This window comes from Dromiciops gliroides, chromosome 2, assembly GCF_019393635.1.
Source record: "Dromiciops gliroides isolate mDroGli1 chromosome 2, mDroGli1.pri, whole genome shotgun sequence".
NCBI lineage: Eukaryota > Metazoa > Chordata > Mammalia > Microbiotheria > Microbiotheriidae > Dromiciops > Dromiciops gliroides.
In genome coordinates, this window is record NC_057862.1 from 46,058,346 (window position 1) to 46,080,076 (window position 21,731).

The following is a 21,731-nucleotide window of genomic DNA, read 5'->3' on the forward strand; positions in this document are numbered from 1 at the left end:
AGTCAAAATGCTGCTAGAGAATAAGTTTTGTAGTGATAAAGGCATTTGGAATTTGGATTGAAAACATCTATAAAAACCTAAACATTTAGCACTTTAATCTTTGGGCCTGAGTGTGTTATTACAGTATTCAAATATGCCTGTAATCTCATTGATTGAGGAGCTCCTTGTGATGATATAGAATGTAAGCCATCCAGACCTACTCAGTCCTATGTAGCTTTAGCCTGTGTCTTCCCCTCATTTTCCACTGGGGGACCCATCTAACATTCTGCAAGATTTCTTCACTTTGGCTTGATGTTGTGCGCTTCTCTTCTTATCATACAATTTCTGGTTGCTGTCTCTAATTTTTGTTCTTTGGTGTTCTTTGTTATCTGTTACAGGCTGCTCATGCCCACCCGCCATTACCCTCTGTGAAGATAATTCATTTTTAATTCTTCGGAGGGAATTGTATTGCATCCCTTGGCTGCCATAGAGCAATGCTATTAGAATATTAGTATTTTTAAATGGACTACTGAATCTTAGAAGAATACAAATACAAGCAACCACCAGATATTTATTGAGCAATTTGTATTATAAAAGAACTTCACTAAGTGCTGTTGGTGAGATACGCACACACTCACCCATGTGTAATATATAATATGTGACCATATAAAATAGCATGTAATTATGCATTATTTAATAAATATAATGTAAACATTACATAAACATAGATACAATAAATGTTATAATATTTTATATAAACAATATAGCCTACTGTCAGAGAAATATCTGGAGAGACAAGTCACACTGAAAATAGTTAAGTAACATTATGATGTATACAGCAATATCATTGGGTGTTGCAGATGAGATCACTGTAGGCCAGGATAGTGAAGGAAGCCAACTCAGCTGTCGTTCATTTTTGAGCTTGAATGAAAACTAGAAATGGTTTTGAAAAACACTCAGAAGTGAGGAACTTTGGTGAACAGGAAGAAGTTTAGCTGGGATTTGAAGATTATGTGGGGTTTTTAGTGGAAGAATAGGAACAAGGAATGGAATAAAAAGACAGAAAGGTAGGAGTGTGTGTTGTGGGTTTGAGGAGATGTAAGTAGATGGCCAAACTATTCTAGGAAACAATTGGGTATTATGCACCAAAAGTTACTAAATTATCCGAACCTTTAATTCCCACAAACAGGTAGGCATTTCTTCCTCAAGGGTAAAGGCAGAGGGAAATAATACATATATACAAACACTTATGGGAGCAACTTTTCTTGTAGCAAAGCGGGTATTAGTATGTAGCTGAACAATTATGGCAAATGAAGTAAAAGGATATTGTAAAATAGTAATGATAAATATGGAGAATTCAGAGAAACTCACTAAAACTCATGTGAAATGAGCAGACCCAGGAGAATAGTTTACATGGTGACCACAATGATATAAAGGAAGACAACTTTGAAATCCTTCAAAATTCTTCTAAACAAGTGAACAGTCATGGAATCCAGAAGGCTGATGATAAAGCAAGCTTCCTCTTTCTTGAAAGGAAACTAATAGTATAGAAGTGCAGAATGAGACACATTTCCAGATGTTGTTAATGTGTTCATTTGTTTACCTTGATTATACATCTTTATTTCTCTTTCTAGTAATAAGAGGGAGATAGATGGCAGTGAAGATAGGGCACTGCACTTGGAGTCAGGAAGACCAGAGTTCAAATCCTACCTCTTAATATAGTAGCTATTTTCCATCATTTTCAACTGAATGTTCTATAACCATCTCAGAATCAACATGTGTACTGAATGTAATTAAATAATCTTAGTAGTTTATATTGTAAAGAACTTGAAACCAAAGCCATATAAGGAATGATTGGAGAAAATGGATATTTAACTTGTAAAAGAGACCACTTTTAAACCACTTTTTGCTACATTTGAAACACTGACATCAGATGCAGAATTAGATTTTTATTTATTTACTTGTTAATGTATTTATATGTTAATTTATGTATTTATCGTATATAACACCAGAAAACAAAAATAGGACTAGTGTGAAGTTAAAAGGAGGCACATCTTTTATGGGAAATGTTTCCTGACAATTGGGGCTTTTCAGAAGTGAAACATGTTGCCCTTTTGGATATTGAATTCCTTATCATTGGAAATGTTTGTTTAAACACCATTATTGAGTAAGAGTGGTTTATGCTTCAACCATTAATTAAGCTTCATTTTCCAGCACTTATTGTTTCATCCTGTAGCAAGGCTCTTCTAGCATTTCATCCAACCAGATGTTCCTTCCATTTAAAGGCACTTAAGGAAAAGTTGAGTCTGATACCATGACTTTATTTCACGGTGGTTTTGTTATTTTTTAAGACCATCTGGATGTTGGCTGACCAAACTTATATTTTATGATAGGTACTTGCATTCAGCAAAGATTTCAGTTAAATCCATATGTATTTTTGCAATTTAAATCTAATTTATTCTCTCAGTTTAATTTCTACTTTTCTCACCATTGGGTATTCTGTATATATGGATTGATGGAAGGTATATGTGTGGTAAAGTTTCTCCACAAGACTCATTTGCTTGAACGTTTTTTAGAAAAAATGTAAATTTTCACAGGCTATAAGAATGTTTTTTTAAAAAGTAAACAATTCTAAAATAAATGGGGTTGATTTCATCAGGGTCAGTTTTCACACTGACTACATTTTATTTCTGTGAATAAATATAATGATTAAGAAATGGTTTAAGGAATATGTGATAGCACATTAAATTACTAAAGTAAAACCGAAAATTTCCTGTTACTTAATGCTCTCCTTCCTTACCTCCTTTTGTAATCTAGGGCTTCCCTCAAGATTCATCTCAAGCAGCACTTTCTTTGTAGAGCTTTCCTTGCTGCCCCTGCCCCCATCCCCAAGGTTACCTTATGTTTGCTTTGTCTGTGCTTTGTATAGACTTTTGTCTATAAACTTGTTTCCCCATTCCAGTGTAAGCTCTTTGAAAGCATAGGTGATTTTGGTTTTACCTCACAATTAATGCTTTGTTGAATGAATAAATATTTAATGTAGAATGCTTTAACTCTGAAGTGTTACTGGAATATCAGTTCCAAGAATAAGGAGATCAGTGTGGAATGGAGTTGTAGGAGAAAGGCTTATATAGCAGGGGCATGTCACAGGTAAGATTTGACATTGCTAGCTCCCTGTCTGCTGGGCCTTGTGTTCAGAAATATGTAGAATAGTCAAATGGTGAGAGTTTGCTAGCCATATTGGAGATAGTGGGTGTCAGACAAACGGTGAACCATTCTTTTCAGCTCTTAGACCCTCTAACTCTCAGCCTTCCTTTGGAGAATGACAGCCTTTGGCCAGGACTCATGTATTTTATCCAAATTCCTTAACTACTGATCTCTAGGCATTTATCCAAGTGATTCTCATTAGAAGACTCCACACATCTGACCAGAACATGGCCTGTGTGAATGCAACATCAGTGTTTGGGAGAGTGATTGGTTTGGGGAAGTTACCTCCAATGTCTTGCATTTCAGAAATATTGAAAAAACCTGATGTGATTTACAGCAAAAGTGCCCATTTTGGTAATAAAGTGATAATTAGCCATTTTTTAAAATAACATTTGAGTGGAGGCAGCTTTGTGGTGTAGTAGATGGACTGTTGGATGTAGATTCAGGAACATCTGAGTTTAAATGCTACTTCAGACACTTACTAGGTCTGTGACCGTGGTCAACCTCTCAGTCTCAGTTTAGTTGTTGTTGAGTCATTTTTCAGTTGTGTCTGATGTTTTATGACTCCATTTAGAATTTTCTTCTTTTTTTTGCAGGGCAGTGAGGGTTAAGTGACTTGCCCAGGGTCACATAGGTAGTAAGTGTCAAGTGTCTGAGGCTGGATTTGAATTCGGTTCCTCCTGAATCCAGGGCCGGTGTTTCATCCACTGTACCACCTAGCTGCTCCTAGGGTTTTCTTCTTAAAGATACTGGAGTGGTTTGATATTTTCTTCTCTAGCTCATTTTACAGATGAGGAAACTGAGGCAAACTGTGTGAAATGACTTGCCCAGGTCATACTAGTAAGTATCTGAGGCCAGATTTGAACTCAGGAAGATGAGTTTTTCTAATTCCAGACCCAGCCTACCATTCACTCTATCACCTAACTGCCCAATCTCAGTTTCCTTATCTGTAAAGTGGGGAGGATAAGGCTAACACCTACCTCACAGGTTTTTTTGTGAGAAGGAGATGACTTGTACAGTTTTTTACAAACCTTAAGGAGCTACATGAATGCTCACTAGATTATAACATTTGAATGTTCGATCTTCGTGCAAGGCTTAAATCAAGTGAAAATAAACTCAAAGTATTTTAACTTTATGTGACAGCCCTTAGCATATGTAATCTCATTTGATTGAGTAGAAAAGGAGGGATACCCCATTTATGGAAGCAAAAAACAAGGCACATAGAGACAAAGTGTACAGCGACTATGTGGATCACCAACCCAGGGCTTCTGCCTCTAAGTCTTTCCACTCGCCGATGGCAGTAACACCACGAAGGATAATCTGGCCATTTTTTTCTTTTTCAGAGAATGTTTCAGATTTTAGTCTTTTAGTGATGATCATTTGTTAATCAATAGCTAATGTCACGGATACATTCTGTTTTGTGCAGCTCTGAAAGATTGATGCTGCTGGCAGGAAGTAACCTGGAAATCAGTGATCTCACTGAAGAAGATGCTGGGACCTACGCCTGCATAGCTGACAATGGGAATGAGACAATAGAGGCTCAAGCAGAGCTCACAGTTCAAGGTACATACACATTTATTTTACAAAACAAAAATAACAAGCCTTATTGAAGAGGTTGCTTCCCCAACTGTCATTTTTTGTGTCCCCTAAAAGGGGAAGTAGTAATGAGCCATGCATGCTATTTTGGATAAAGTCAACTCCAGCTAGTATTAGACTAGAATAATTTTTGTACTGATTGATTCATTCAGCAAATATTCATTAAACACCTCCTTTTTGCTAGGCACTGGAAAGTAATTCCTGCCCTCAAAGGGAGCATTCTTGGAAATTATTCTGAGAAATACCATGAAAATGATAAGCCAGAGTATTTATATTAAAAAAATACAAAATAATTTGCAGGATTTCAGGGCACTAACATATAGGGGTAATCAGCAAAAATCTTATAGTGGTTTGCATTTGAGCTGAGCCTTTAACAAAGCCAGAGATTTTAAGAGGCAGTGGTGAGGAGTGTCCGCATGGCAGGACACCCTTGTGAAGGCCTGGATTAGGAGATAAAATGCCACGTCCCTGGAAGAAGTAGCTGGGAAGCCTGTTTGCTGTGATCTAAGTGGGGAGGGAAGGAGGGTAATGCAAAGATGGGCTACAGGCAGATTGTGAAGAGTTTTAAGTGTCTGATAGAGGAGTTTGTATTTTATCTTCAAGGGAAGAGACTAACAATAGGTAACTTTGTGAAAGATCAGTCATGTGGGGAGAAGACGAAACACAGAGACATTATTGAACTGGTCCAGACAGTAGAGAAGGATCCCAGAACTAGGATGTCTGAATAGAGAGAAGGGGATATATTGGGGAGATCTTGTAGAGCTACAGTTGACAAGAAGAATCTGAATGACCATCAGAAATATTACCTAGGTGAAGCTTAGAGGCTTTATGGAGAAAATGGACGAGGGTCTCACAAGATGAGGTGTGGATGAGCTTCACTGTGTTGTTGTTTGTCCTGCATTCACGAAGAGGGCCATGACATCAAGGGGATGTCATGACTTGCTTGAATTGGATTTAAGTGAGGGAGGGCTGTGCAAAGTCACCAGCCTCACTCTCTCCTCCAGAGCCATCTGGGTCCAGTGGCAAGATATATATATATCAGGACTACTGGAGATGGCCCTCGTTATTTGAGGAAATCAGGGTTAAGTGACTTGCCCAGGGTCACACAGCTAGTGTCTGAGGTGAGATTTGAGCTCATGTCCTCCCAACTTCAGGGCCAGTGCTCTACCCACTGAACCACCTAACTGCCCCTTCCCTGTGTACCAAGAGGCCCTCCCTGCTGCAGTCCTTTTATACCTCCCTAGTTACTTTAGTATACCTTAGTATCTCATCACAGTAACTTTTCCAAATCTTTTCATCTTTCTCAAATCTCCCAGGGCCTCCTGCTTCCCACCTTCCAGGTGAAAATTGTCTCATATTTCACTGAAAAATTGAGGCCATTCTCTGAGAACTTCCTCTTCTTCCCTGTTTCTCATCTCACCTCCCTCAGGTGCTTTCTCCCACTGTCTTCTTCACCTGTCTTATGTAATGAAGTGGTCCTCCTCTTTGCCAAGACGCACCCCCATTCACTCTAATATTATTCCACTCTGCCTTCTCTAGCATATTGCTTCTCTACCCACTCCCCAAGTCATTCTCAATCTCTCACCTCTCTCCAGTGTCTCCCTGTCTACTATTTGCTTCCCTGTGTCCTACAAATATACCCATGTCTCTGCCACTAGATATCATCCTGTAGCTCACCTCATTTTTTGTGACTGAAGTCTTGAGAGTCACAAAGTGAGGACGTTTTTGAAGGGGGACATTAAAGAGGGCCCAGGATAGATCCTTGTACTTAGTTGTGTGATAGCCTTCATTCAAAGTAGATCATAGAATCCTAGATTTAGAGCTGACAATCACTAACATAAAACTTGTCTTATTTCATTCATATTACTCAAAATACACTTTGAGAAATTATGTTTTAGTAAATTAGAGTCTTTTTAATATTCCATTTTTTATTTGGATCAGATATGACCTTTAAAATTACTTTTATCATTCATTTTTCTAGATGACTAAAATTTCTTTGATGACAGGTCAGTGTTAAAAAACAGATAGAGTTGCATGTTAAATTTTAAAAATCATTCTTGCAGGGCAGCTAGGTGGCGCAGTGGATAGAGCACCGGCCCTGGAATCAGGAGTACCTGAGTTCAAATCCGGCCTCAGACACTTAACACTTACTAGCTGTGTGACCCTGGGCAAGTCACTTAACCCCAATTGCCTCACTTAAAAAAAAAATCATTCTTGCTACAGTATTTTTAAAAAGAATCCTAAGTACAGACCATTTCTTTATCTTAAATTAACCTAAAATATCATTTCAGAAACTGAAAAAAGTGTCGAGGATATTATTACTTATTAAATAGAGCATTATCCCTTGTCACAATCCTTGGCCCATGATAAGCACTTAACTGCCCGTCAATGTGCATAGTCTGGTATTCTACTGTTAGGTAGAAAGCTAACTGGTTCCTCTCCAGATTTGCTCAATTGTGAAAGATGAAACTGAGTAAAGGACCAGGTTGGTGTAGTGGATTGGGGGCTCAGTTTGAGCCTGGGAGACCTGGGCTTGGTCCTGTTCACTGCCAGTTACAAGCTGTATGTCCATCGACAAATTGACTTAATCTCCCTGAGCTTTGGTTTCTTTAACTGGACAGTAGGGAAGAAAACACCACCTCCAATATGTAACCCACAGAGCTTGTGCAGGGCTAACATAAAAGAAGGTATGTAAAGTACTTTCCAGACTTTAAAGTGCTGTGCAACTGTCAGTTGTTATTTATTTCGAATACTTCCTGTGGACATTTCCTTATAGATCTAGGCTTTTTTCTCTTATCTGTAGATAAGAGGGTATGGGCTGAAAACAAATATGGAAATTTTTGCTTCAACTCTACCCTCTAACTGAAGTGTCCATTAGATTTCCATTAGGTAAAGTGTGAATGATGGTACAAAGTAATTGAAGGGAAACAGAATTGAATATTTCTAAGCCACAGTTGTCTGGCTTCAGTTAATTTTTATCAAGTTATGTCTACAGGAAGCGCCATGCTGGCAGATACTGACAGGGTTACAAGTGCACTCTTCATCTGGTAAATATTTCAAATTTATTGTTTTATCATCAACTCATGGGATGCCTACACATATTATGACGTGAATTAGTCAACTGCATGTTTTTCCTGTCTTGTTATAGATTATAGATAATGTAGTGAATGATGAGTTTAATGGGAATTTTCCCTTTCTCTTGAAACATTTACTGAAATTTGAAGTATAATTCCTATTCTGGAACAGAAACTTAACTCTGCAGTGTCATTTTCTTATGACATATAGCCAAACTGATTAATTTATTTCAAGACTTTGTTAAAGAATGATCTGCCAATAAATAACAAACATTTATTAAGTGCCACTATGTGCCAGGCACTGTTCTAAGCATTAGGGATACAGAAATAGATAAAAGGCAGTTCTTGCCCTCAAGGAGTTTACAGTCTAATGTAAGAAGCAAACTAGGAGGTACAAACATGCTCTATAAAGGAGAAACAGGGAATACTTCAGTGTTGTCCTTGACAGTAATAGAGAAGTTGGGGAGTGGGATTTAGAAGGGAAGTTAACAAGTTCAGTTTTGGCTATGTTGAGTTTAAGATGTCTCTGTACATCCAGTTTGAGATGTTCGAAAGGCAGTTGGAGGCCAGCAGAGAGCTTAGGGCAGGAAAGGTAGATATGAGATGATTCTCATTACCTTTCCTTTAAGACTGTCAACTTCTTGAGACCTTTTTCCCCAGTACTTTGTATAGTATGATGTCTTTTATCTATTAGGGAGATAAGCAGGTTCTTGGTAATTGATCAGGGCTAGAATAGACTCCACATCTAACATTCTCTCCATTCCACCTCCCTGTTCTTTGTACAGGAGTTATCTGGGATGGTGGAGGGAGTTGCTACACTAGTCTTAAAAGATGAAGTATCCCCTGACCATAACTACCTATTGTCACGATCAGCAGTCTCCCCAGTTCTCCAGCTCAACTCCATCCTAAACCCTAATAATGGATGACTTTACCATTTCATCAAATAAAAAGTTAATTTTGTTAAAGACGAGCATCCACAGGTTCGCTTTGACTGTCATCACCCACTGTCACACAAACAATCTGTCATTTTTTCCATCTACAAAATTCCGGAACTTTATAAATCTAACCCATTCCTTTTCACTTCCACCCTTTCCTGTCTCCTAGAGGGCTCTTACACTGTTCCCTTTGGTCAAGTTTTCATCCTGTGATTATGGTATTCTTTTCTACTTGCTATAGAGAACATCTCTTCACGTATTTAGGTTGGGGAAGCCACCTGGAAATGCTTCCTTATATGAGCTGTGAGACAAGAAGGGTGCAGAGAGATCCATTGTTGTTGCTGGTAATGAGCCTTGGAGCCCAGTGTCTGATTTTGATTTTATTTGAGTCAGTTATAAAGTGCCTGTTGTATGTCAGGCGCCATGCTAGGCAGAAAACAGCCCCTGCTCTCAAGAGTCTTACATTCTATGGGAGAAACAACATGCAAATGGTTATGGACAAGCCAGCTGTAGGCGCAGTCAACTGGAGACAGTCAGTGGGAAAGCTGCTGGAGTTAGGGGGGTCAGGAACGTCCTGTAGAAAGGGGCGTTTTAGCCAGGATTTGAAGGGAACCAGGAGATAGAGATGAAGAGAGAGTTTATAAAAAAACTTAGCATATGGAGTATCTTGTTTGAGGAAGAACAAGGACTCCAGTGTCATTGGATCACAGGCTATGTGGTGTGTGTGTGTGTGTTTATAAGGGGGGGGGAGAACATGTGATGAAGGGCTTTAAATACCACACAGGATTTTTATTTAATTTTGCAGAAGCTGGGAAGCTAGCAGGGTTTATTGAAGAGGGAGGTGGCATGGTCAGACACACACATTAGGACATTTGAATAGTGACAAGGACATGCAATCATGAAAATCCAGAGAAGAAGAAAGGGTGATAGATGACTTGCTTTAATTTTATGTTCAGGAATATAATGGGAAACAAGTGAGACCTGACAGTATTTATGATATGGTGGAGGACTGAAGGTTTCAGTGTGCATGAAAAATAAACTTAGGGGTCTTGAGGCAGACTTAAGGCAGAAAAAGAGATGGAAGAAGAAAAAATGTTGTTCAGAGAGGAATTTTAGCATTCTAGGTCATAAGTGGCACAATTATGGCTAATAATGAGATGTATGGTATGATTTGGGGTTACTAGTGGAGATGTATTTCATGCAGCTGAAGAACTGGATCCAAAGCCAGGATGTTTGAGGGGGAGTCCAGTTTTACTGAAATCCTTAAATATGAAGGCAGTGTTTGGGTTGGAGGAGAAGATGGTGAGCCCTGGACAATGCTGTGAAGGCCAGTGGATGCCTGCAGTAAGGGTCTGCACTGCATTTTACAGGCAGATGGAATATGCCTTAAAGAAGTTGTTGATAGATGGCAGCAGGAGTGGGTCTGGAAATGGCATTGAAGAAAAGGAACAAGCCCGTTTCCTCTTGCCAACTCTCAGGGTACATGGAAGAAGCTGTACCCCATGCTGGATGTCAGCTTGTTCTCTTGGATGGAACCGAGTCTATGTGAATGACAGTATGGAACGACTATAAAAGGAATTCTGGAATGAAGGGACCCTTGTTAACAATTGAATCGAGGTTCCAAAGGATACATTGTAAGGGGAGGATACAAGTAGAATTGAATGGATATGAGAGGAAGGAGAAGTGACCTGGGAGGGGGGTTTGCTTTGGCAACTTTGACTTTGAATTCAAAGGAATAGGAAAAGTGGTGATTATTTGCCAGTCATTGGATGGAAGAAGCACTACTTACCTGTAGTTCACATTCTTCAGGCTCCTTTGATAGAGGGCCAAGCATTAGAATAAATAGTGTTCATTTTCCACACTGGAGAATGTGTCATCTATCCCCCTAGAGCCAGTATAGTCTAGTGGAAAGAAGATGGGACTACAGGGGTAGATCTGAGGGCCTGCATTCAAGTGCTTCATCTCTGTGACCTTTGAGAAGCCTCTCAGGTTCCTCATTTCTCAAATGAGACTGTTGAAGTAGAGGACCTTCAAGCTCTTTCCAGCTCCTAACCCTTTGAGATTCTATTCATCTTTGTATCTCCTATACACTAAGGAGTTCTGTGCTTTTACATACTAATATCTTGGTGTTTGATGAATGAATAAGGAAACTGAGTCAGGAGACCTATATCCTCTTAGCCTTGTCAGATATTATTTAGAATTAGGGATTGCCCCCTGCAGATTAACAAAAGAGGTAAGTTATTGATGAAAAACAATTTTTTATACTACATAGTAAATTCGTGTTACCCAATAGACCTAAATATAATTCTCTGAGACTGTGATTTCATTGTTTGGACTGTTTCCTCCACTGGTGCAGGTGACAGTTTAGCCAATGGTATTCTGAAGTTACTGGGACTAAAATGCAGACAAATGAGCTACTAGAAGTAAAAAAAAAAAATTTAAAAGTATGGAACACGGGCAGCTAGGTGGTGCAGTGGATAAAGCACTGGCCTTGGATTCAGGAGGACCTGAGTTCAAATCCAGCCTCAGACACTTGACACTTACTAGCTGTGTGACCCTGGGCAAGTAAGTCACTTAACCCCAATTGCCTCACCAAAAAAAAAAAAAGAAAAGAAAAGGAAAAAAAGTATGAAACACATCTTAAGCATAACTTTTCATAATTATATCTAAAATGCTTTTAAAGATTGAACATGTTCTATCCCTATACTCATCCACTTTTAGAGAATTCTTCTAAGAGTATTGCATGTAGTGGGAATAACAGTTCACTTTTTGAATTACATACAGTTCTTCAATGGAAAGTATAATAAGAGAATGGCTTTCCTTGGCACAGTTCTTTTAGTTAGAGTATTAGCAATCAGTTAACACAGTTCTTTACAAAAACAATGATATATAATCTGATCGCAGCACAAAGTTATGTACACCAAAGTTGCTTGCTTTTTAAAAATATCTTCTCTGCAATTTTTGGAAATCTGAGTGTCTCACCATAGATATAGGAAAGAACATAGACACCATTTTGTTCTTCCTCCTCAACCCTAATCATAGAGATGTGGAAATCTAGGCTTAGATCAGCAAAATGACTTCTCTAAAGCACCTGAACCCAGAATTATTACCTGACTGACCAATGTTCTTTTCACTCTACTAGCTAATATTTTCTTATGTCTAGTGGTAACTATTTGTTAATGAGTATTTCAGTAGCAGCAGGCTAATTGCCAAATATGTCTAAGAAGAACTTTTTCATCTCTGGAATTAAGGCATTAATTTGGTAGCTTAAAGAAAAAAAGTTAATGATAAATCATCACCCTTAGCTGAATCATCCTCCACACAGCTTAATTACATGTTATATGTAGCTCTCTTGATAAGTAACAAATCAGTCCTTCAAGTTACAAGTCAATGATTTATTTGAAATTTTTCTTTTTGTGATATTCTTTCTCCCTCTCCCCTCCCAAAATATATCCTTCTTGGGAACTTAGAAACTATGAAATGTAATCATGCAAATACACATTCGAATGTTTCCATATTCTCCATACCTTCATTTTTAAAACAAAGTTACATTTATCAAAGAAGAAAAAATTAAGGTATTACTAACTGATTTTGTGAAAAATAGGCACATTTTGAATTTGAACTAGGATAGGTTCCATTAAATGACACCAACAGGGAAACAAGAACAGATGTATTCATAAAAGCATTCTTTGCTTTCAGAATCTCCTCTATTTTCAATCCTCCCTCTGGAAATGTCATGAATTATCTGTCACCATTGGGATTTTAATTTATTCTCTAACTTAAATTTGCATATTAATTTTAAATCAAAGCTAAAATCAGTATATGCATTAATGTACATCTGTTCAAAATAGGGGAAAATTATATGAGGGATTTAGCCACATTTCTGTAACTAGTATTTGACTTAGATTTTTCAAGTTGCTGAGAATAGGCTGCCTTAATATTCAAAGGATAATTGTACTTAATCATCTTATTAATATGTAAAGGTACACTAAGAATCCCCAAAATAAAAAAGACGAAAAATTTCAGTCCCAGTCCTTCACTGATGATACTGAAAGGATTTGAAGAGGGTATCCAATATGGTAATGTATAGTATTTATTCACAATTTAGTGTTAATATTCACTTTAAGGGTGTTTTTTCCATTCCTCTTCTATAAGCAAACTGTAATTTACTTTCTCAGCTGGAATACTTTAAAAAAAACCTTTAATAGATACAGTTTTTGAGAAATTGATCTTCAAGAAATATTCAGTTTAATAGATTGCTTATCAAGGAAGGTAAGTTGCCTTCACTAGAACTGGTCTGGGCAATAGGAAATAAAATCACCTGAACTGAGTGTCTAGGGAAAGATTACTATTTGATTCCATATAAAGGAGATTAACATAGTTGTTTGTCCTAACTGGAGATAACCTGTGGTGATCAATATATGCTACTCCATTACTTGATAGGCATATGTGCTAGAATCAAAATCTACCAGGATCTCTCCTCCATGATTTTCTCCCCTTCTGCCATCCCCCCCCTGCTCTGCCCAGCCATTGACATAGCTGCCTGGTCACCTAAGGACATAAAAGAAGCCAGTCCAAGAATGGCCAGTGGCCCTCAAACTTGATAAATGGTTCAGGACTTTCTGAGTCATTGTACACTGCCTACTTACCTGATGTGATTCTCTGTGGCAAGGAAGGGGGTCTTGTCTACCTGAGCCAGTGTTTTATCCTTACTGAATATCCTTTCTGTAAGCAATTTTTGTTAGTTCTTGAGTGAATTCCAAGTGTCTCATTTCCTGCCAAATTCACATTCAAACTTCTATATAGGAAAGCTTGGCCTCTGGATAGCAGAGTGTTTGCCTACTTACATGATTTCTGAAGTCTTTTAGCTTCATCCTTTTAGTAATTTCTTTGTTAGCTCAATTTATATTGGAAATTGTTCTGTAGAGAGTCAGTGTCCCTTCTTTAGCCATTTTCCATGTTTTAAAATCAGTAGTTTTTTTGACTGTGTAATTATGCGAAGTATTTTCCTGTTTCCTTTTTTCTAAACTATCTAAACTTCTAAACTGATTTTAATCTTTCCTCTAAGTAGTCAGTTGATGATCTGACTATACACAAAACTTCTGATTTGAAAATTAGTCTGTTGATGATAGTAGGTTGTTTCATGCCAAGTAGAATGATATATAGAGCACTGAACTTAGAATCAGAACACCGGGGTTTGAAACCTTCCTTAAATATTTACTAGCCAAGTGACCTTGGACAAATAACTTAATGTCTCTAAACTGGAACCTTCTCTTTTGTAAAATGGGGATGATAATAATAATGGCATCTCGCATCACTCAGTTGCCTTCTGACATTATCTTGTTCTTCATCCCTATCTCACATGAAGAGATGGCCCTTCTTACCAAGACTTCCTATCACATCTTGTCCAGCTTATTTCTGTCTCTGCCATTCCTACTCTCTCAGTAACCTTCAATCTCTCCATCTACTGGCTGTTGCCCTACCGCCTACAAACATGCCCATGTCTTCCCTGTCATCAAAAACCCCTCACCTGATGCACCCGTCTCCACTAGCTGTCATCATGTGTCTCCCGTTTTTCTGTCTAAACTCCTTAAGTGTCTGAAGCCAGATTTGAAATCAGGTCCTTCTTACTCCAGGGCTGACCTAGCTGCCTCTGTGTGTGTGTGTGTGTGTGTGTGTGTGTGTGTGTGTATACATACATATACACACATATTATATCTCTATCTCATTTCTTTTCATCTCTGCCTCTTCTTCCCTTCATGCCCCTCCCCGAAAACAAACCACTTTTAAAGTGAGATGGACTGAGTGGATTCAGAAGTTAAGCAAACTGCCCATGGTCACAAAAATTGTGTCTCTGCCGGATTAGGACTTGAATCTAGATCTTTCTGACTCCTAGGCTGGCCTTTTCTCTTCTCTACCATATTCTCTCAGCATGATAGTTAATAGGATTCATTTGGTTAAAAAAAAATAGAATTCATTTGGTGAGGCAGGGAGCTAACACTGTGTGTAAGTGATGATCATTTGGGGCGGGGGATATATCTCTATATCTTTATATCTATATTGATATATAATTATGTGTGTACACAGATATACACGTGTACATATGTGTGTGTGTGTATGTATGTATATGTGTACACTCATTAAATAAATTTCATTCTGAACCTTTTTTGGCTATCACTGTATACTCATTCTGAGCTTGCAGTTCACTTCATCTTCTTCAACCTTTTCTGTGGCTCTTCGTTGCCAAAAAGAATGCTGCCATTTAGTTCATGTTATTGGTGCAGTTGAGAAGAATAGATAAACACTTCTTCCAGGGAAAAACTCATTAAAAGTCTTCTAGGATTGAGACTCATCTCCTCCCCGCACTAGTTGGTAGGTAGTACAATGATCTCCATGAGCACCAGTTGTATGGGTAAATTAACGTCTTCATTTGCATGTTATTCTGCTTTTTGCAATACGGCCTTGTTGTCCTCAACTGTTCTCTGTTTCCCGGAAACTTAACCTGGGTAGCACATGACTGCTTTCTTTTCATTTGGACTCTAGATGATTTCTAGCTCTTGTAATCAGGAATTGTTCCCAGAAAATCTCCTGTGAATTATAAATGCAGGTTCCAGAGTCCTCATTTCATCTCTAACAAAGAAATATTTTGAATGACTACGGCTAATTTGGGGGGGGACTAATCTGACTGGAGGACTCATCTGGGGACTTTTGACTCACTGGCTATCTGACTGCTATTAACTTAGTATGGGCCACTTAAAATTTCTCCACACTGCTCCCAAATTGATAAGCAAAGGATTAAGAAGCCTCTTAACTGGGGCTGCTAGGTGGTGCAGTGGATAGAGCACCAGCCTTGGATTCAGGAGTACCCGGGTTCAAATCTGGCCTCAGACCCTTGACGCTTACTAGCTGTGTGACCCTGGGCAAGTCACTTAACCCCCATTGCCCCGCCCCCCCCCAAAAGAAGAAGCCTCTTAACTAAATAATCAAAGCAGAGTTTATTTATGAGTAACAATTTAAAATTATGAATACTGGGAAATAAAATGTACAACCTGATTGCATTCCTTCTGTTTCTTGCACCTGGAACTTTTTTAATACAATAAGGGCTGTAGCTGCCTCTTGCCTTAGGATATGCTCCACCTTTCTCTAACTTTCACTCTTTTTCTTCTTCACTCCAGCTTCCCTGCTTCACTTTCACTTCTAACTCCAAGCCCCTTTCACTTTGTCTATCCCCCTGCTTCTAACTTTGCTCTTCTTACTGCCACCGCTGAACCCCTGTGTTTCTCTCTCACTGACCTTTCCTTCCGTTCTCCTAGTGCTCCAGTGTCCTTCTCTGTTCCATTCGTCTCGTCAGCCCCCCTGCTGTCTCTAGTCTCCCGGGTCCTCCTTAATCTTGTCCTTCGGCCTCCTAATTTTGTCCTTCGGCCTTTGTCCCTTCTTGCTTTCTAACTCCCAGGTCTATATATATCTTTCTCTCCACTCAAATCTCAGGGCTTTTTGTGCCCCCCACATGCACCAAGCTAATCTGCCAGTTAGGGCTGCGACTGGGGGGAGGGGACTCTCAGGTGTCTTGTGAGTACCATACCCAGGGCTCCAGGGGCCCGTGCCCTTGCTGTGTGCCTGGGACCTTGGCATGGGCTACACCAGAGCCTGGCCTGGACTAGCCTGTCTTGTACAGCCCCTGGGGCTTTGGGGCTCAGCTGAAGCAGAGTGGAAGGGGAAGAGACCCTGAGGGCCTAAGGCTTTCCAATCTCAGCCAAAGGTAGGGTCCCCAAATCACAATAAATTTCCACACTAATCAGGATCAATATTCCTTTTGTGATCTTGACTACATGAATGAATGGTGTGAATAAAGCTCTTTGTTTGCAGGACTCCAAAGTTCCTAAACTCATGCATTATGTCTTTCAGAAATCCGTAGTAATCAAAGATATCCATGTCATTCTCACTTTATAGATAGGGGAAGATGATGAAAAGGTATGGAAGGGTTAAAATCTGGATCATAGATTTGGAGATCAGCGAGCATTCTTTAAGCCCTTAGACAACACCAGGAATTGCATCAACCACTGGAAATGCAAAGAAAGGCAAAATCAAGCTCTGCCCTTCTAATGGGAGAGACATGTGAATTACTAGATGTCTACAAGATAGATACAGAGCAGATAAAAGTAATCTAAGAGAAAGTACTGGGAATACCAGGAGAGTCCTGCAGAAAGTAGAATTTGAGCAGTCTTAAAGGAAGCCAGGAATGCTAAGAGGTAGAGGTGGTGAGGAAGAACATTCTAGATGTTCACAGCCAGTGAAAATGCCCAGAGTCTGGAGATGGAGTGTTAGTGGGAGGAGCAGCAAGCAAGCTGAGTACTCAGAAGGGGAGGCAATGTAAAAGGACTGGGAAGGGAGGAAGAGACCATGTTATTAAAAGCTCTAAGTGCTAAACAGAGGCTTTCATATTTGAGCCTAGAAGCAGTAGGCAGCCCCTGGCGCTCCTTTTACCGAGAGGCAGCTCTGACCTAGCCAGACCATGATTTAGGAAAATTGTCTTGGCAGCTAAGTGGAGAGGAGACTAATGTGGGAAGAGTCTTGAGGCTGGGAGAATAGCACCTAGAAGGCTGTTAAAGTTGCTCTGGGGAGGCTTGGTGAGGACCTGTACCAGGCAGTGATCGTGTGAGTGGAGAGAAGGGATGCGTGCAGTCCTCATCCGTATCCACAGGCATTTATTAAACACTCTATACGCATGAAGCATGAGAGTACAACAAAAGAGCAAAATCACTGTGACAAGAACAGATTAATTAGAACACATAAATAGAGTTATCACGTCCCCTAAATCTTCAGGGCCAAATAGCTCCTACTCATTCCAGCTAGTTTTTACTTAACTCAGTCAGTTAAGATATGGTTTTCCTAAAATACAATCAGACAAAGTGCTATGAGCCTATCCCTTCTATATTCCTGGAAGCTGAGCTGCTCTTTGTGCAACCCCAGGATAACTGTTTACCTAGACCTTACCTATCTTACTCTTGTGGGTTGGATATTTTGAATCCAGGTGTACAATTTCACATCGATTCTTATTGAATCTCATTAAATTCTGTTGGTGAACATCTTCAGCTCTTCCCCCTCTAGCACTCCCATCTTCCCATTCTGTATTCCAGGATGTTTGTTAGCCCGCCCAACTTTGTTCCATCTGCATAGTTGATAAGCATGTCATCTATCTCTTTATCTACTTTAATGATAAAAATGGGAAAAGATGAGAGTTCTTTGCTGAGCCCTCTTGCAAAGCTGACATTGAATTATTAATAACCACTCTTTAGGTCCTTGTTATTCCCATTTAATTCTATCTAAAACCATTACTATTCTTAACCCATAGCATCTTCTCCAAGAGAAAGACTTGTAAAATATAGGTAGAGAGTATTCCCCTGAGAGTAATCATTTTAGAAAAGGGAGTGAGGTCATGGCTTGATGAAGCCATGTTGGTACTTGATAATCACTGCTTCCTTTTCTAGATGTTCACTAATTTATCTCTTGAATTTTGGCATTTTCTCAGAATTTGAAGTCGAGTTTACTGGCTTTTTGCAGGCTCTAGTCTCCTCCTTTTTTAAAAAAATAACTACATAATCCCTTTTCTAGTCCTGTGTTGCTTCTGTTCTTTGTAATCTCTGATGAAGTAGTGCAGTGGTTCAGCACACACATCTGAATGCAGTTCATCTGGGCCAAGTGTTCTGAACCTATCCGTAGCTGCTAGATGCTCTTACCTTGCCTTACTTGTCTGGTCTGTCAGCTCAGTCTTTGCTTATTGATTCTCCTTAGTAGAGAAAACGGAATCAGAAGGAGTTCATAGCGCTTCTCTTGTCCTTTGAGCCACTGTTATCCTGTCTTTTGTTTGTTCTTTATCTTTTTCCCAATATATCTTATGAAAACCTATCTTGTTATTCTTTATTTTCTTGGCAAGGTTCATTTCATTCTGAGCTTTTTTAAACCATGAAACTTCTTATGGTACCTTGCCAATTTTTTATATTCATCTTGTGTTTTTTGTCCTTGCTTCTGTCTTCTGAATGTGTATTTCAGTCTCATTTGGTGGGTTTACTAACTTGTGTTTGGTTTCTTTAGTACCACTGTGGTGTTATTTACTTCTCTGCCTTCGGATTTTTATCCTTGATTATTTCCATCTTCTTTGGATTGACTTCCCTTGGAAAATTTTAATCAATGGGATACTACGTTTTTATTTCTCAGAACTCTTTAAGGTACATTGCAGCACATACATGACTTTCCTCTTTTCTATCAAAAATTATAGTAGAGATCATTCACACAACTAGATCTCATAGAAATTTGATTTTATTAAATGCTGGAGTTGTACAAATTGTTATGTGAGATCAGGTGAGATTGGCATGTAGATAATTTCTAGCTTGGCAAGGGGAAAAAGAGGAGGAAAAATAAAAAAAATTTCAGGATACTTATTCATGTAATATTATTCCATTCTAGGGTATCTAATTGTTAATCATTTTGAAGTATGCTTATAATTTCATGTTCTTGGAGATCCAAGAAAAGTTCTAATTCATAAAAAGGGGAAGCTTCTTAAGTAATTCTTAAGAAATAACTTTTTTACTCCATTAGTTGAAAACAATACAAGGAGCTGGATTAAGCAGACTGACAAGAAACTTTCTTTAAAGGTCTAGAGATTGTTAAAATTTTAATTTTCTATTTTGTAGAGCCATAGCATTGCAAAAGAAGTGCTTCACAATAGCCAGACAACTCTCTTTTAGTACTGTGCCCATGAAAGCTTAGCAGTGTATAAAATTCAAGAAATGGAAACTTCATAAACAGAACTACCAATGAAAGCTGTCAGACACCCTTAAATCATGGCATGGGAAGGAAACAATGAATCTTCAGGGCTGAACTATTCACGGACACATTGGTTTCCACTGGAATTGATTGTTTGCTTTTCTGCATTTAAAGTACTTTCCAACAGTGAGGGAATTAAATGAGGTTTCTAAAAAAAGGTCCATACAAGTATAATATATTCTACATGTTAAATTCCACTTGAGCATTTAGCAATTAAAATTGTCTTTGGTATGGTAATGCCATTAGAAGGGATCAGGAGGTAAGACTGAACTGCCAAGGATTCTTTGAAGTTTAATTATCTCTTTGGTAAGGAGACACATAATCTTCCATTACAAATCTTATTTTCTATGGTAATTGACTCATTTGCTCTCTGGTTATCAATTTGACTTCCCTACCACAAACATCTGTACTTACATTTGTTTAATTGGTATGAATACTAACTACTGAGCTTGTTGAAATCTAAGAGAACATTTTTGAAGGCATTTTTGTTTTAATTCTGGAAAGAGAAATGTAATTGGCAAATTTAGAAATTTTTTATAATCCCCCCCCCAAATAGTCCTTTAAAGAATTTATTTACTTAGTAACATCTACATTGTGAATGAGAAGCATTTTAAATGGACTCTGCTGCATGTGTCAAAATTAAGTAGTGTTGTGGTTACCAGCTAATGGCTTAAGGTCTGTAAGCCGTGAAGAAAAATGAGAACATTTTTATCTAATTATATTTTAAATTTTACTGATTTACCAAATATAATAAGTGAAACTATATGTGTTTCTTACTCTAACCTAGACTAATTGGGAAAAGATAGTTTAAATTTAAAATAATTTTTAAATGAGGCTTTAATTAATGGAGAACACCTTTTAATTAGCATATCAATTATTGCTTTATAAATAGGTCATTCTAAAGCAATGGAAGGAATTTGAACATTAATTTATTTGGTAAACTTTTAAGTATACTGGAGAACTCTAGGTGACAGTAGACTTAGTACTAGACTTGGAAGCAGGAAGACCTGAGTTCAAATATTACCTTAGATACTCAATAACTCCAACCTCAGGTAAGCTACTTAATCTCTCTCTGTTTCAATTTTCTCATCTATAAAATAAGGATAATAACTCAAACCTCATAAAGATTCTTTTGGAAGGTCAAAAGAACATGTAAAGACTTAAGTGCCGTATATAAATGCCAGGCATTAATGTTATTTTTAAGTATTTTATACATTGAGGCTGTAATTTTGCTCATAAAGTTAGCTAGGAAGGTATTCGAAAGAAGGGTCTTGCAAAGCAGAGTCCATCTCTTATCCAGAATTCCAAATTAGTATAGACTGACTCGATGATATTTGATAGTAATTTTAGTTTCCTACTATGGCATTATAAAGAAGAGCTCCGAACTTAAGCTAACTCCTCTTTATAGAAACCCTTCTGATAAAGAAATGGTGCACAATTTTTTAGCCTTTGAAATCCAGTAGAGAATTGATGAATTTGTTTTTAGAAGCAGTTGACAGTACTAAGCAGTAGTAAGTATAAAGTATACGTATGTGTGTGTATACATACATTCTTTACCATCTTTATCATCAGTCCTCTGGAATTATATATTGATCACAGTTCATAAATTTTTCAGAATTGTTCATTTTTACAATGTTGTAATAATAGAAATTGTTCTCTTGATTCTAGTCATTTCACTCTTTGTAAATTCATACTTAGGTTTTTCTAAAATTATATCTTTTATCATTTCTTAAAGTACAATGGTATTTCATTACATGTATACTAAAATTCATTCAGCCATTCTCCAGCTGAAGGTTACCCCTTAGTTTCCAGTTCTTTGCCACTACAAAAAGAGCAGCTATAATTATTTTTGTACATATAAGACCTTTTCCTCTCTTTTTGATTTATTTGGGAAAAGCCTAGTAGTTGTATTGTTGGGTCAAAGGATGTGCATAATTTAGAAACTTTTGAGGCATGATTCCAAATTATTTTCCATAATTGCTATACCACTTCACAGCTATATGTGCATATTTTCTTGCAGCCCCTCCACCATTTGAATCCAGATGTACAATTTTCTCCCTTGCCAATTACCTTGAATCCAGGTCAACACTTTTCTACCTTGTCAGTTTTACTGATT

At 38.1% G+C, this 21,731-nt stretch overlaps 1 protein-coding gene across 1 annotated transcript in view; it reads left to right on the plus strand.

Annotated features, from left to right (window-relative positions):
* The window catches only part of NEO1 (neogenin 1), a 187,651-nt gene that overhangs the window by 24,588 nt on the left and 141,332 nt on the right, over positions 1-21,731 (plus strand). Inside the window, exon 5 of the mRNA XM_043980302.1 lies at positions 4,613-4,749. Coding sequence (XP_043836237.1) covers positions 4,613-4,749 — 137 coding nt within the window. The remainder of the gene's footprint in view (positions 1-4,612; positions 4,750-21,731) is intronic.